The 16,510-nt window shown below is 42.9% G+C and overlaps 1 protein-coding gene and 1 long non-coding RNA gene across 2 annotated transcripts; one reads left to right on the top strand and one right to left on the bottom strand.

The window, feature by feature from the left end:
* The first annotated feature begins 4,609 nt into the window (after positions 1-4,609).
* On the top strand, positions 4,610-10,688 carry LOC129854000 (uncharacterized). Its single transcript, XR_008759214.1, has 3 exons — positions 4,610-5,278; positions 10,409-10,455; positions 10,608-10,688. It is a non-coding gene; the product is annotated as an uncharacterized LOC129854000 (long non-coding RNA).
* LOC129853997 (trichohyalin-like) lies at positions 9,821-12,715 on the bottom strand. Its single transcript, XM_055920584.1, has 3 exons — positions 11,667-12,715; positions 10,587-11,094; positions 9,821-10,435 (listed from the first exon to the last, which is right to left on the bottom strand). The coding sequence occupies exons 1-3, from the start codon at positions 12,331-12,333 to the stop codon at positions 10,411-10,413; spliced, it is 1,200 nt and encodes a 399-aa protein (XP_055776559.1). The 5' UTR covers positions 12,334-12,715; the 3' UTR covers positions 9,821-10,410.
* Between the last annotated feature and the right edge of the window lie 3,795 nt (positions 12,716-16,510).

Genomic DNA, 16,510 nt, shown 5'->3' on the forward strand with positions numbered 1-16,510 from the left:
ATGCAACGCCAGCACCAGTCGGCAGCTCAGCTAACCGTCTGCATCACAGAAAGGCATGCTAGTTAGCAACAGCAGCACTTTTAGCACTCTGTAAACTATATTAATAACAACAATAAAACTCTGAAAGTTACATGTTTCAAGAGTCTTGTTAGGATTTATGTTTATGCACTATAGCCCGCTACCATATTGTTTGAAGATGAATATTGTTTTGTTACACACACACACAAACAATACAGATGTGTAGGTGTGTAAAGACTGATCAACATAGAGGGACAGGCTATACAAGCTGTGGTCAATCTGGAGAGGGGAGGGGTGCATATCTCTAAGCCAACTAGGGAGGGTAGGGCACTGGACAATACCATATTAGGAACTGTTTGAGTGTAGAATTGACAGAGACACAGAAATCATTGTGTTTACTTGATAGCTACCTACACAAATAGCTAGCTAGAACAAAGTGTTAATAAGATTTAAAAAATAATTTAAAAGATTTGAAAGCAATACAAATAAAAGTTCTCCAGTAGGCATCTAAAGAGGGAGTTAAGAGCTGTGTTGTCAGTCATTTCCCAGCAACTTCAGCAACAACCAGATGCGGACAGAGGAGAGCACTAAGAGACTTGGACAAGTCCGAGTGCCAGCATAGGCTGAGCAAAGTTTAAACCGCGCTCAGCCTCTACTATGATAGGCCAACGGACAGGTTGGAACTAAAGCTGTCATAGTATAAAAACTGTTATTTGAGCACATTCCACAGTTCTCTGTTCTACCCTGCGCAGAGATACAGTGAACCCGTATATACGAAAATTGCATTTACCATTTATCGCTTGAGTTTAATTAAAATACTTAAAGTATATTCGGTGACTCTGAATCACATTTTGTCCTGATACCAGATTTGAACTGACGCAAATCTCTTTCAGTCTCACACTCCCTTATAACAATATCTACAGCATTAACCTTGGGATGCTTTATTTATTTCACGTTATGGACTTCTACAAAGGAGTAATCTGCAACACATACCTTTCTCTCAGTGTTTTCTCGGACTGAGGAGAGCGGGAGCTACGGGTAGTACCAGGGTGTTAGTAGGTGACGCAAGCACCCGGATGAAATAAAATACATTTAATGAAACAAAACCCGAAGATGTTAACATCATTCAGCTACTGTAGCTGCCTACCTAACATCATCAGGCAGCACCAGTAGCGCAACAATTAAAAATAGACACCAAAAGTAAAGTTCCTGGTGATCATAGCGATCTGACTCCCCCCTTCTGTCTGAACTTGGAATATTCCTGTTCGCGGGCTTGGGCAACTGACCCCCAACCTGGTTGTTATGTTCTGCGTTGTGTACTATTCTAATCATTTGAAGTTTGATGGAATAACCATTTGAACTCTACTACATTTAGATGTAGATTATATTTTGGTTTTATATTTCATATTTGATTGATGATTAGGCCTATGACTTTTGATTCCACTTTGGCTACCTTGTGTAGCTTGGTTCATTCTGCGTTGTGTACTTTTAATTAGGACGCTGCCACAACTGAAGGTCTGCTAGTTGAATTGTTTTTATTTGCCCTGCACACGAAGAGACAACATACATTATGTTAACCCTTGGCGCAGTCCTAGCCCTCAGGCACTTTGCTAGCCGAAAGTCAGGCAAAAGAGAGCCAAAAGGAAATAACAGGTGCTGTGTGCACACATTCAATGCACAACAGCACACCATACAATACAAGTAAAATGATACAGAACATAATTCGGACAAAATAAATTACATACCTGCACACGAAGAGACAACACACATTATGTTAACCCTTGGCGCAGTCCTAGCTCTCAGGCACCTGCGCAAGCACATGGACACTCACTCAAACACTGTCCCAAGTACTCACACGTTACAATAGATACCCTAGCTAGCGAGCTTTGTGAAACTTGTTAACATATATCTTTATATTATCCACATTGTAACAAACTTATGGTAGCATAACAGTACATTGTGTAACATTATGACGGTTTTATATTAAACAATTTCGGAGCCAAGGACAACATAGCTTGCTAGCCGAAGGTCAGGCAAAAGAGAACAATGATCACACATTAAGTATAGTGATTGTAGGTGTGGTGATGGTAGGTGTGGTGAAGGTAGGTATGGTAGGTGTGGCGATGGTAGGTGTGGTGAAGGTAGGTATGGTAGGTGTGGTTATGGTAGATGTGATGATGGTAGGTATGGTAGGTGTGGTGATGGCAGGTGTAATGATGGTAGGTGTGGTGAAGTAATTATGGTATGGTATTTGTGGTGATGGTAGGTGTGGTGATGGTAGGTGAGATGGTTGGTGTAATGGTAGGTATAGTGATGGTAGGTGTGGTTATGTTAGGTGTGATGTAGGTGTGACAGTTGTGGTAGGTAGGTGTGATAGTTGTGGTAGATGGGTGTGATAGTTGTGGTAGGTAGGTGTGGTAGTTGTGGTAGGTAGGTAGGTTTGGTGGGTGTGGTGTGGTGATGGTAGCTGAGGTAGCTGTGGTGATGATAGGTGTGGTGATGGTAGGTGTAATAGGTGTGGTGATGGTTTGTTTGGTGAAGGTAGGTATGGTAGGGTTGGTGATGGTAGGTGTGATAGATGTGGTGATGGTAGATATGTTACTTGTGGTGATGGTAGGTGTGGTTGGTGTGGTGGTAGTTGTGGTAGGTAAGTTTGGTAGGTGTGGTGATGATAGGTGTGGTAGTTGTGGTAGGTTGTTGTGGTAGATGTGGTAGGTAGGTATGGTGATAGTAGGTGTGGTGATGGTAGCTGTGTAGGTTTGGTGATAGTTGTGGTAGGTGTGGTATTTGTGGATTGTAGGTGTGTTGATGGTAGGTGTAATAGTTGTGGTAGGTTGTTGTGGTAGTTGTGTTAGGTAAGTTTGGTGATGGTGGGTTTTGTAGTTGTGGTGATGATAGATATGGTGGGTATGGTGATGATAGGTGTGGTAGTTGTGGTAGGTAGGTATGGTAGTTGTGCTAGGTAGGTTTGGTAGATGTGGTACGTAGGTGTGGTAGTTGTGGTAGTTGTGGTGATTAGGCTTGGGCGATATCCAGATTTTCATATTGTCATACCATCCTTCTCTCATACCGGGATTTACAGTATTACCGGCATAGCACATGAGCGGGTGCTAAAAACACAAGAAAAACCTATTGGCATCTATTACCAGAATACTAACAAATTAGCACAAACTGATACCAAATGCACATAGATGCTGTCAGCTAAATGCTAACAACTGAAAACGAACAAACTAATTGCAAAGCAGTGGAGGCTGATGAGGGGAGGACAGCGCATAATAATGTCTGGAATTAAGTCAATTGAGTGGTATCAAACACATGGAAACCCCATCTTTGATGTGGTTGATACCACTCCATTGACTCCATTCCAACCATTATTGTGAGTCACCGCCTCCTCAGTAGGTTCCACTGTTGCAAAGAAAGGCAAATCCAGCTCATAAAGTTATGTAAGGGATAATCAAGGGACTATATCGAGGGACTATACGTTCTCTGGCAAATAATGAACACTGTGGAACTGACCTTCCATGGACTTGTATTATTTTCCAGAGAACCCATAAAGCCTTGACTTGATTATCCCTTTAATACTATGGCTATAATTTGACACATTTGCCGGTAGAAATGTGTTCATTTGCAGGTAGAAATGTGTTCATTTGTCGGTAGAAATGTGTTCCAACATCCACTGAAGTAGCTAGCAAGTTTTCTAGATAGCTACAGTAGTTGCCTTGGTAACCAAACAAACATACTTGCTAGTTTAGATAACCAAACCATCAGTCCTAGCTTGCTATTATGAAAACCTAGTTCAACAATACCAATACTGTTTTCAATTTGACTTCATTTGTAATGTCCAAAAGTCCAAAAGTAATTGCCGTGGATTGGAGGGAAGAGGTCTGTAAACCAATATCAGTTTGTTGTATTCATAAAAGTAATATGGGGTGGAAGCATTTTTCAGGTAAAGTCAAGTCAAATTCATTTAAAAAAATTCAAGTAAATAAAATACATAAGTAATTGACATTTATTAGTGGGATGTGGTTCCTGAACCAATGACAGTTGTTTGTATTTATTAAAGTAATATGGGGTGGAAGCTATTGACGTTTTAAGAAAGTATCTTTAATTTAAAGTCAATTTAAGTTGGTAGAATATCACCAAAGTCAAACAATACAAAAGTAATTGCTATTGATTGGAGGGATGAGGTCCCTGAACCAATCAAAGTTAGTTTTACTGATGAATGTCACATGGGGTGGAATCTATTGACATTTTACAGTATTATTCATGTACATATAATTAACATTTGTAAAAAAGTATCCAAAGTCAACAAATACAACACAAATTGCTGTTGATTGGAGGCATGACGTCCCTGAACCAATAACAGTTGGTTGTATGCATGAAAGTAATATGGAGGGGAAGATATTGATGTTTTTTTGAAGTACTTTTATGTAAAGTGATTTATTTGACATTTTGTAGATATTATAGAAGTTTTAAAAAATGTAACTAATTGCATTCGAGAGGTCTCTTTACAGTGTCAAATTTGTTTGAGATCTCTATGTCATGTAGTTGAGAAGGTATTGATATTTTTCATTTACATTTGCATTTTACATTTGCAGTTTTAAGACGGTTCCTTAACCCTCTGAGCAGAGGATAGCACATTTTTAGCTACATTTCACCTCCAAAAAGTGAATATGACACCGAATTGGAAAAACAAGGGGTTTAACTTATTCACTGTCATCAGCCGATTTAGAATATTACATTTATATATTTGATTTATTTATTTATTTAACTAGGCAAGTCAGTTAAGAACAAATTCTTATTTACAACAACTACCTAGGAACAGTAGGTTAACTGCCTTGTTCAGGGGAGGAATGACAGATTTTTACCTTGTCAGCTCGGGGATTCTATCTAGCAACCTTTCGGTTACTGGCTCAACACTCTAACCACTAGGTTACCTGCCACCCCCGGTAGCCTAGTCATCCTTGCATGTTCCTTTGAAGAGATATTGAAGAGCAAAGTCTGAATCTTTAAGTCGGAACTCCGACTGGGAAAACAACTTTTGAACGGTCATCCAACTCGGAATTCCAAGTCGGGAACTCGGGCCTCTTCCTTGTGCTCTGACCTGAAGATCACTGACGTCATGATTCAACCTTGTTTTTTCCGAGTTCCCAGTTGTCTTGAAAGCACCATAAATCCAGAGAATGCCAGACTTTGATGACAAATTTTGATGACAAACCGCCGCTACACCTTCCTTTTCAAGAGAGCACAGCACAACAAGGTGAGTCCAAAAATTTATTGAATGCTGCTCTACAAATGATGTACTATGCCAGGGATATATGTATACTGTAGTTAAGAAAGTAATACTAAGTGTATGTTGTGTAGTAAGCTGTTAGTAGCCCATGTGTCTCACCCTAATAATTTTGTGCCTTTCCCCTCTCATAACTTAGCCTACTGCTCTGACTTGGTGGTGCACATGTAGACTATATATATATATTGACTACGTCCATCCTAGCTCTCTCATTAATGTCTTAATCAAAATGACGGATTGCCTGTTATCCACTCGTTGTCCCCTCAAGTGTCAGTAGAAACCACATTTGTTTAAGCAAGTCAGCCATATCAGCTATGTTTTTTTAAAGGATTCACTCCATGGTGCTGAAAAGAAAGCTCTGCTGTTGGGACAGCTTTATGTCGACCCTAACAGTTTGTGGGCACCGTTTGTCAAAGTTATAGTGCAATTAATGTAGTGTTTAGTGTTGTGTTGTGTAGTGGCTTTGCTGGCATTCATCTAAAACATTTTGGGGGAGTTTTCCCCACCATGATGTACATGCTACAATCACCACTGGGTGGGTGAATTATAACACATCAACCCTGTTACCTATAGATAGACAGTCTAGAAATGTTGAAACAATTTACATTTGTTTGGTAAGCTTGCATTCCATTCCCCCTGTCACATGGGGATCTATGGTTGATTCTAAATGAAATAGTCAACTCTGTTACAGTCAACCCTGTCACTTTATTTGGCACTTAATAGGCACTTGCTATAGTATGTATTTTTTACTTTTGAGATGGGAAAACATGTGTTTTATTAAGTTGAACATGTGCTCTTTATGACAGAATGTTAGAATTAGGTGAAATAAAAGTTACACTCCCCAAAAGGCACTCAACTGGGGGAATGACCCAAGTACTGAACTGGTGGTGGGAGAGCTAACGATGCGTCTACTGTTGCTCTCTCCTCAGATTCTTAGAGAAGCTATTTCAATCTGATATTTCTCCTATGGACTAAAATAGATGTGTATAGAGGACTCCTCTCTAATATAACATGTCACACATTGTAGCTGTAACGGCGATCCTCCTCCTCTCCGGCTTCGGAAAAGGAGGAGTATTGAGGGAACCAAGGCGCAGCGAAGTTTGAACACATAATGAATTTAATGAACAGACGAAAAACGAACACGAACTATACTTGAAATGATACAAAATAACAAACGACGTAAACTGACCTAAACATGAGAACTTACATAGACACGAAGAACGCACGAATAAGAAACAGACTACATAAACCGAACAAACCGTATACAGTTCCGTATGGTGCAAACATAACACAAACACGGAAGACAATCACCCACAACGAACACTGTGACAACGCCTACCTAAATATGACTCTTAATTAGAGGAACGCCAAACACCTGCCTTTAATTAAGAGCTTTACCAGGCATCCCAAAACCAACACAGAAACAGAAAACATAGAATGCCCACCCAACCTCACGTCCTGACCAACTAACACACATAACAACTAACATAAATAGGTCAGGAACGTGACATTACCCCCCCCATAAGGTGCGAACTCCGGGCGCACCAGCACAAAGTCTAGGGGAGGGTCTGGGTGGGCATCTAACCACGGTGGTGGCTCAGGCTCCGGGCGAGGTCCCCACCCCACCATAATCCATCCTAGCTTCCATCTCCCTCTAAGAATGTCCACCCTCCTTTTACCCCCACAAAATCTTCTTAATATCATCACTGATAGGGACAGCACCGGGACAGAGAGATAGATCAAGACAGAGGGATAGATAAGAATATAGAGGTAGATCAAGATAGAGAGGGAGATCAGGATAGAGGGGCAACTCCGGACTGAAAGGCAGCTCCGAACAGAGAGACAGCTCTGGACTGATGGGCAGTTCTGGGTATCTAGCCGTTTCAGGCTGAAGGGCAGCTCATGGCTGACTGACGAATCTCGACGCTCATGGCTGGCTGACGGCTCTCGACGCTCATGGCTGGCTGACGGCTCTCGACGCTCATGGCTGGCTGACGGCTCTCGACGCTCATGGCTGGCTGACGGCTCTCGACGCTCATGGCAGGCTGACGGCTCTCGACGCTCATGGCTCTCTGACTGCTCTGGCTGCTCATGGCTCTCTGACGGCTCTGGCTGCTCATGGCTCTCTGACGGCTCTGGCAGATCCTGTCTGGTTGGCGGCTCTGGCAGCTCCTGTCTGGTTGGCGGCTCTGGCGGCTCCTGTCTGGTTGGCGGCTCTGGCGGCTCCTGTCTGGTTGGCGGCTCTGGCGGCTCCTGTCTGGTTGGCGGCTCTGGCGGCTCCTGTCTGGTTGGCGGCTCTGGCGGCTCCTGTCTGGCTGACGGCTCTAGCGGCTCCTGTCTGGCTGACGGCTCTAGCGGCTCCTGTCTGGCTGACGGCTCTAGCGGCTCCTGTCTGGCTGACGGCTCTAGCGGCTCCTGTCTGGCTGACGGCTCTAGCGGCTCCTGTCTGGCGGATGGCTCTGTAGGCTCATGGCAGACGGGCGGCTTTGCAGGCTCACGGCAGACGGGCGGCTTTGCAGGCTCCTGGCAGACGGATGGCTCAGACGGCGCTGGGGAGACGGATGGCTCAGACGGCGCTGGGGAGACGGATGGCTCAGACGGCGCTGGGGAGACGGATGGCTCAGACGGCGCTGGGGAGACGGATGGCTCAGACGGCGCTGGGGAGACGGATGGCTCAGACGGCGCTGGGGAGACGGATGGCTCAGACGGCGCTGGGGAGACGGATGGCTCAGACGGCGCTGGGGAGACGGATGGCTCAGACGGCGCTGGGGAGACGGATGGCTCAGACGGCGCTGGGGAGACGGATGGCTCAGACGGCGCTGGGGAGACGGATGGCTCAGACGGCGCTGGGGAGACGGATGGCTCTGGCCGGATACGGCGCACTGTAGACCTGGTGCGTGGTGCCGGAACTGGAGGCACCGGGCTAAGGATAAGCACCTTCCTACTAGTGCGGGGAGCAGGGACAGGGCACACTGTATTCTCAAAGCCCACTCTATAACTGATGCGTGGTACCGGCACTGGTGACGCCGGGCTGAGGACAAGCACATCAGGATTAGTAGGGGGAGAAGATACATTGTGTTCAGGGCTCTGGAGACGCACAGGTGGCTTAGTGCGTGGTGCCGGAACTGGAGGCACCGGGCTAGATACACGCACTACAGGGAGAGTGCGTGGAGGAGGAACTGGGCTCAGGAGACGCACTGGTAGCCTAGTGCGTAGTGTAGACACTGTAGGTACTAGGCTGGGGCGGGGAGGTGGCGCCGGAAATACCGGACCGTGCAGGCGTACTGGCTCTCTTGAGCATTGAGCCTGCCCAACCTTACCTGGTTGAATGCTCCCGGTCGCCCGACCAGTGCGGGGAGGTGGAATAACCCGCACCGGGCTATGTAGGCGAACCGGGGAAACCATGCGTAAGGCAGGTGCCATGTATGCCGGCCCGAGGAGACGCACTGGAGACCAGACGCGTTGAGCCGGCCTCATGACACCTGGCTCAATACCCAATCTAGCCCTACCAGTGCGGGGAGGTGGAATAACCCGCACTGGGCTATGCACTCGTACAGGAGACACCGTGCGCTCTACTGCGTAACACGGCGCCTGCCCGTACTCCCGCTCTCCAAGGTAAGCCTGGGAAGTGGGCGCAGGTCTCCTACCTGCCCTTGGCCCACTACCTCCTAGCCCCCCCCCAAGAAATTTTTGGGAATTACTTACGGGCTTTTTGGGCTTCCGTGCCAGACGCGTTCCCTCATAGCTCCGGTTCCTCTCTCCGGTAGCCTCTGCTCTCCTCAGTGCCTCCAGCTGTTCCCATGGGAGGCGATCCCTACCAGCCAGGATCTCCTCCCAAGTGTAGCAACCCTTTCCGTCCAATACATCGTCCCATGTCCATTGCTCCTTCTTTTCCTGTCCCTTACTCCGTTGACTCCGCTGCTTGGCTCTGGTATGGTGGGTGATTCTGTAACAGCGATCCTCCTCCTCTCCGGCTTCGGAAAAGGAGGAGTATTGAGGGAACCAAGGCGCAGCGAAGTTTGAACACATAATGAATTTAATGACCAGACGAAAAACGAACACGAACTATACTATACTATACGAAATGATACAAAATAACAAACGACGTAAACTGACCTAAACATGAGAACTTACATAGACACGAAGAACGCACGAATAAGAAACAGACTACATAAACCGAACAAACCGTATACAGTTCCGTATGGTGCAAACATAACACAAACACGGAAGACAATCACCCACAACGAACACTGTGACAACGCCTACCTAAATATGACTCTTAATTAGAGGAACGCCAAACACCTGCCTCTAATTAAGAGCCATACCAGGCAACCCAAAACCAACACAGAAACAGAAAACATAGAATGCCCACCCAACCTCACGTCCTGACCAACTAACACACATAACAACTAACATAAATAGGTCAGGAACGTGACAGTAGCAAACTGATGGAATGTTAGGTGTCTCATTGAAAGTCTAACATCTACCATGACTACTGGATGTTTCAATTCTAATAAATAACAAAACAATCCACACCGTAACAACAATATTGCTTTTTTAATGAATGCTTTTATTAAAACGTAAAACTTTAATAACAAAAATGACATCGTCAAACATCACTGGCCTGACTTGAGCAGCTCTGCCTGGGGATGGAGCCAGCAACTTAGCTGCTACCGGTCCGGTCTAGGCTACATGCAGACCTCCTCCCAGACCTCCTTTTCAGCACCTCCCCTTAACAGGTGAGGTGGTGGAAATGATCAGAGTTGCGTTCAACTTGAATATAGATGAGAAACCCTGGTTTGTGGAGCCACTAGTCTGAGGGGAGGACTTCTGTTTAAGCGATATTTTCTAGGACAGTAGAGGTGGTGAGCAGAGATGAAATTAATTAGGATAAAGATGAGAACCTCTGCTCTGGGGAGGAGGGTCACTGACCTTTGATGGTTTGTTGCCTGATAAAGAGGATACTTGCTGGCTTGAGGAGACTATCATGTTTTGTGGAGGAAATGTGGCTTGATGACTAAAAGAGGAGGAGGAATTATTGGGCGACACGTTTAATGACCAACGTAACCTCAGTGGAACTGTGGCTTCATCGAGTTCCAGCTCTAGGCAGACAGCACGTCAGGAATGCTGTAAGACATCAGAGACAGGTAAGTATCTATATATTTACATGTGTGTTGCATGTACACTAAACCCTCACATTTGGATAATGTCACTTTTTAAAGTGACAACATATATATTAACAGTGTAAAACATGAACAGATGTTTAAACATTCTTTACCCCATCTTAATTCTCTTCCAGATGCCTGGCCTTTTCTTGTTCTTGGAGGTTGGCTCTGATGTTTCAGCCTCTTCTGGAGCTTCTAGCTGCTGGCTGTCTGGCCCCCCCTGTTGGTTCTCTGGCCACTCCTGCTGGTTATCTGAACTCCCCTCTTGGTTCTCTGCCCATGCCTGTTGCCTCCTTGGCCTTTCCTGGTGGCAATCTCCAGATCCAGTGGGCTGTGTTGTCTCCAGATAATCGTGGCTGTGTTGGGTGGTGAGACACCGGGTGTTGATTTGAGCATCAGCCTCCAGATTCATCTGCTCCAGGTACTTTTCCTTCATCCTCTCCCTCTCCTCCATCAGTTTCTGATGAGTTTGTTTTTTAAGCAGGGACTGCTCTCTCCACTGCTTATTGAAATCTTCCATTTTCTTCCTTCTCTCCTCAGCCTTCAAAAGCTCCTTCCTCTTCTCCCTCTCTCTCTCTGCCCGGGTCATGGTGGCTGTTAGCCTTGTGTGTCCAGGGATGGCTGGTAGGGGAGAAGAAGTAGAGTTCACATTCAACTTAGGGATCTGGTAGCAACTTAAATGTAATGGACACAGGGAATGAAGAATAGAAAACACAATTGGATCTCAATGATTCTTTACTCTTTTCAGTTGAGCAAGGCATGGAATTTGTCAATAAAGTGCAATAATTCCCATCCCGAATTGACCTGACCCTAAGTTTAACATGAGTCCCGAATGGCACCTATTCGTTGTATAGAGGCCAGGGCATATGTGATCGCTTAGGGCCGCATGGCCACTAGTAGCCCCCGGATCCCCCCAAAACACGTATTTGTGTGTGTTTTTTAGGAACTCTTTCTGGGTCTCTAGTTAGACTAGTAGATGACACAAGGTACCATTTAAAAACATGGTTGTTACATCAGCAGTATTTTTCTTGTAATGTCAGTCAGTCACTCAATTAGCCATGTCAGCTAACAATTTCTTTAGACAGTAGTTTTATATTGAAACAATGATGCAACATGGTGACTGGTGTGGAACTTATGTGTGTAGATGAGACTAAAGAGGATGATGTCATAAGCAGAGGGAAAACAGGTCTTACCTATGTGGACGATCTTATAGCCCTCCTCAGCTTCTCTCTGATACGTTCTCTCGATCTTTTTGAGGTTCCTCTCCTCCCACTTCTTATTTATCCAGCCCACAGCTCTCCTTCGGATACTTTTATCAGGTGGGAGAATGTCCTCCTTGTCTTCTTCCTTTTCCTCCTCCTCCTCTAAGTCACCCCTCTTGTAATTTTCAAGGATCTCCCTTCTTTCCTCTTCCACCATCTCCTCTCTTCTGTTTGCCTCTATTATCTCTCTCTCTCTGATTAAAGCTAAATGGCCTTTAACGGCTCTCTTTCTCTCCTCCTCTCTCTCTTCCTCTCTCTGCCTCTCCTCCTCTCTTAGTCTGAACATTTCTTTCTGTCTAGCAATTCCAATCTCTCGTTTTTTATCCTGCTCCTCTTGTTGTCTTGCCCTCTCCTGTTTTCTTTCCATCTCCAGCCGTCTTTCCTCCTTCTCCCTCCTGATTTGTTGTCCTTTTTCTATGTGTTCTCGTTCCCCCTTCAACACTTCTAACCTTCTCTCTTTACGTCTATTGAAGACTTCCCGTGCTTTTGCTTTAACATTAACTACTACATGTTTCTTCATGCTTACTTCCTTTGCTCTCTCTTCTCTTTCCCTGTACTCTTCCTCTGCTTCCTTAATCACTTCCTCTTTTTCTTCCATCTCTCTCTCCTATTCTATCTCCAGTTCATTCTGTCCTTCAATTTCCCCCAAAATATTTTTTTGCCCCTCCTTTCTTCTTCCTGCTTCCTCCCTCTCTCTCATGATCATCTTTTCTTTCTCCATCTCTTTCTATTGCTGATCTTTTAATTCCATCTCTCTCTGATTCTCATTGTCTTTCTCCCTTTCTTTCTCTTTCTCCATTTGTTTCTGTCTCTCCTCTTGTTGTTGTCCTCTGTGTATCTCTTCTATCTCTCTCAGTGGAGAGACCGTTCAAAATAACATATAATTTACAGATTAGGATAGAAAACACTCCAAAGTTTCCAAAACTGTCAAAATATTGTCTGTGAGAATAAGAATATTTATTCTGCAAGTGAAAACCTGAGAAAATGTAACCCGGAAGTGATATATATATATTTTTTAATCTGTGTTTCCTGGCCCGTCTAACCTCAATTTAAAGGGGTATCAACCAGATTCCTTTTCCAATGGCTTCCTCAGGCTGTGACCATGCTTTAGACATAGTTTCAGGCTTTTATTTTGAAAAATGAACGAGTTTTTTCAAAACTAGTCAAGTGTCCTCCGAATATTTTCTGCGCGTGCGGGAGGAGCTCACCATTTTCCGTTTCTCTCTTAATGAATAGGTTATGCTTCGGTTGAAATATTATCGATTATGTTTGTTAAAGACAACCTGAGGATCGATTATAAAAAACATTTGAAATGTTTCTACGACCATTTCGGATACTTTTTGGAATTTGTCGAACGGAACACGGCTTTTGTTTTCTCAACATAATGCGCAACCCAAATGGTGTTTTTTTGTGATAAAAGTCATATTTATCGAACAAAAAGAAGATTTGTTGTGTAACTGGGAGTCTCGTGAGTGGAAACATCCGAAGATTATCAAAGGTAAGCGATTAATTTAATTGCTTTTCTTACATTCGTGACCAAGCTAACCAAGCTTATATAAGGCTGACTGTTGTAGCATTGAAAGCTACACTCACAAAAGGTTGGATTTCTTTAGCTGTAAAATATATTTTCAAAATCTGACACGATAGGTGGATTAACAACAAGCTAAGCTGTGTTTTGGTATATTTCACTTATGATTGCATGATTCTAAATATTTTTTGTAATATTTATGCATTTGGCGCCCTGCAATTCTAGCGGTTGTTTAGGAAGTGGAGCTAGGCACTGCAGGACCTGGATTAACCTCCACATTACCAGAGGAGCAGAGGAGAAGTAGGATAAGGGTACTGCTAACAGCTATAAGAACTGGCAACAGAGAGTAAAAGGAGCAGGTTTCTGGGAACGATAGCATAGATTCAAGGCATAGCGTACAGACAAAGGTAAGGTAGGATGTGAGTACATTGGAGGTAATGTAATGTATGTGTCAAAATGCTTTGCTTTATCTTGGTCAGGTCGCAGTTGTAAATGAGAACTTGTTCTCAACTAGCCTAGCTGGTTAAATAAAGGTGAAATAAAAAATAAATAAAAGCAAGTCCCGTGCTTCAACTACTCACACATCCAGTCCATGCATTTTGATGGCCTCATATACACCATACCACATCCGACACCAATGTAGCAAACAGCTGGGCAGGGAAGCGACAACAAGCTACGCTTCGCACCATTGGCACCAATTGGGTTTCTTGGTTGGAATTGTGACGTGGCTGATATAGCGAGGATCACTACACTATAGTGGAACTATGGTACAATTAGATTATCATATGAAATGTTAAATGTAGAACTATAATATCTGAATATTGATGTATTGAATTTGACTTGACCAGGTCCAGTCAGCTCCATTTTGTATGATTAAACTGACACCAACCTGTCTCAGTAGAAGTAGACTGTTAGGAGTGTTTTACTTCCATTCACTATACTAACATTACACCATACATTTAATTTATCTCCACACTTTACAATAATCCCTGGCTGGATTCTCACCTTGTAGCCTGAATTCACAACCACAACATGTCAAGACATTGAGATATTTTCCGTTCTGCTGAGAGAGCACCTTCCTGATGACTAGCGCTCTGTATATTCTGATGGATGAGGCCTGAGCTGGAATGTGAAGCTAACTGAAGCTTGCTAGCTTTAGAAAACCAGTATTTCTAGCTTGCATCATAGTATACGCCTCAGGCTACGTTCAGGTTTCAGCATCAGGCAGGTATAAACAGCAGAGTCGTAGGCTACAACCTGAGTTGTATTCATTAGTTTACGCCGCAGCCAACAGTTTTAAAATGTTACGTGAACAGTTTACTCCAAACACTGTACAACGTGGACTAAACGGTTTATGTTGCCAAACGTTTTGTTACGGTGGGTACTAATGAATACACACATCCTGTTTTGAGGAAGTGTAATTTGTTGTTAGTCTTTCCACAATATTTATTTGTCTCTCTTTCACACAACATACCTTCCTGAGTGAAAATAATGAACAGTAGATTAGAAAGAGAACATGTTTGTTTGTTGCTTGTTGTGTTTTAAGCCTGTTTTTAGAAGACAAGCCTATAGGCCTATGATACAGTAGTAGATCACCCTGGGGAACACAGGTGGGCACAGAACAAATTCACCTCCCGCATCTAATTTACATCAAATACATTTTAAGGAGAGTAGACCTGTTATAACACTCTGTCTACCAAAAATATCAGCAATGTGAATACACATAACAATATCATCAACTATGTGAATACACATAACAATATCATCAACTATATGAATACACATAACAATATAATCAACTATATGAATACACATAACAATATCATCAACTATATGAATACACATAACAATATCATCAACTATATGAATACACATAACAATATCATCAACTATATGAATACACATAACAATATCATCAACTATATGAATACACATAACAATATCATCAACTATATGAATACACATAACAATATCATCAACTATATTAATACACTATCATAATACAATATCATCAACTATATTAATACACATAGCAATCGTTGTCTTACCTTTTATTTATCTCTCAACAGAAGCAGATTCTGGAATGATCATTCCGTCCTCAAAAGTAACTTTAATATGCTCAACTCATTTTTTATTCAGGTTCAGGCCTGTTCTCTCTCACACTCCCTCTCTCTCTTTGTCTCTCTCTGTCTCTATTTCTTTCTCTCCCACTCTCTCTCTCTCTCACACACAGCCAACCAATGGAACAAATAAAAAATAATAAAAATAAAAAACGAAATAATGCAGACATGTACAGAAACATATCCTTGACTCAAAAAATATTCCAAGAAATATTATATTTTACTACCAACTGTTATTTTATTCTAATGACATCATCATGATTTATCAATGAAACTTTCATTTGAGGCATTAGAATGTATGTAAGAGACATGATTTTGTCAAAACTATGTCAATGTAGACCAGCATAGAGTACAATAACAGATCTATGTCAATGTAGACCAGCATAAAGTACAAGAACAGATCTATGTCAATGTAGACCAGCATAAAGTACAACAACAGATCTATGTCAATGTAGACCAGCATAAAGTACAACAACAGATCTATGTCAATGTAGACCAGCATAAAGTACAACAACAGATCTATGTTAATGTAGACCAGCATAAAGTACAACAACAGATCTATGTCAATGTAGACCAGCATAAAGTACAACAACAGATCTATGTCAATGTAGACCTGCATAAAGTACAACAACAGATCCATGTCAATGTAGACCAGCATAAAGTACAACAACAGATCTATGTCAATGTAGACCAGCATAGGGTACAACAACAGATCTATGTCAATGTAGACCAGCATAAAGTACAACAACAGATCTATGTCAATGTAGACCAGCATAGAGTACAACAACAGATCTATGTCAATGTAGACCAGCATAAAGTACAACAACAGATCTATGTCAATGTAGACCAGCATAAAGTACAACAACAGATCTATGTTAATGTAAACCAGCATAAAGTACAACAACAGATCTATGTCAATATAGACCAGCATAACGTACAACAACAGATCTATGTTAATGTAGACCAGCCTAAAGTACAACAACAGATCCATGTCAATGTAGACCAGCATAAAGTACAACAACAGATCTATGTCAATGTAGACCAGCATAAAGTACAACAACAGATCTATGTCAATGTAGACAGCATAGAGTACAACAACAGATCTATGTCAATGTAGACCAGCATAA

This window comes from Salvelinus fontinalis, chromosome 4, assembly GCF_029448725.1.
Source record: "Salvelinus fontinalis isolate EN_2023a chromosome 4, ASM2944872v1, whole genome shotgun sequence".
NCBI classification, from domain to species: domain Eukaryota; kingdom Metazoa; phylum Chordata; class Actinopteri; order Salmoniformes; family Salmonidae; genus Salvelinus; species Salvelinus fontinalis.

What these genes read in the sequence shown, in the direction of transcription:
- LOC129853997 (XM_055920584.1), bottom strand. Translation starts at nt 12,333, where the DNA reads ATGGAAGAAAAAGAGGAAGTGATTAAGGAAGCAGAGGAAGAGTACAGG. An exon ending in CTATAAGATCGTCCACATAG is followed by an intron (nt 11,095 to 11,666) that starts GTAAGACCTGTT and finishes CTCCCCTACCAG; the next exon opens with CCATCCCTGGACACACAAGG. An exon ending in TGGAAGAGAATTAAGATGGG is followed by an intron (nt 10,436 to 10,586) that starts GTAAAGAATGTT and finishes GATGTCTTACAG; the next exon opens with CATTCCTGACGTGCTGTCTG.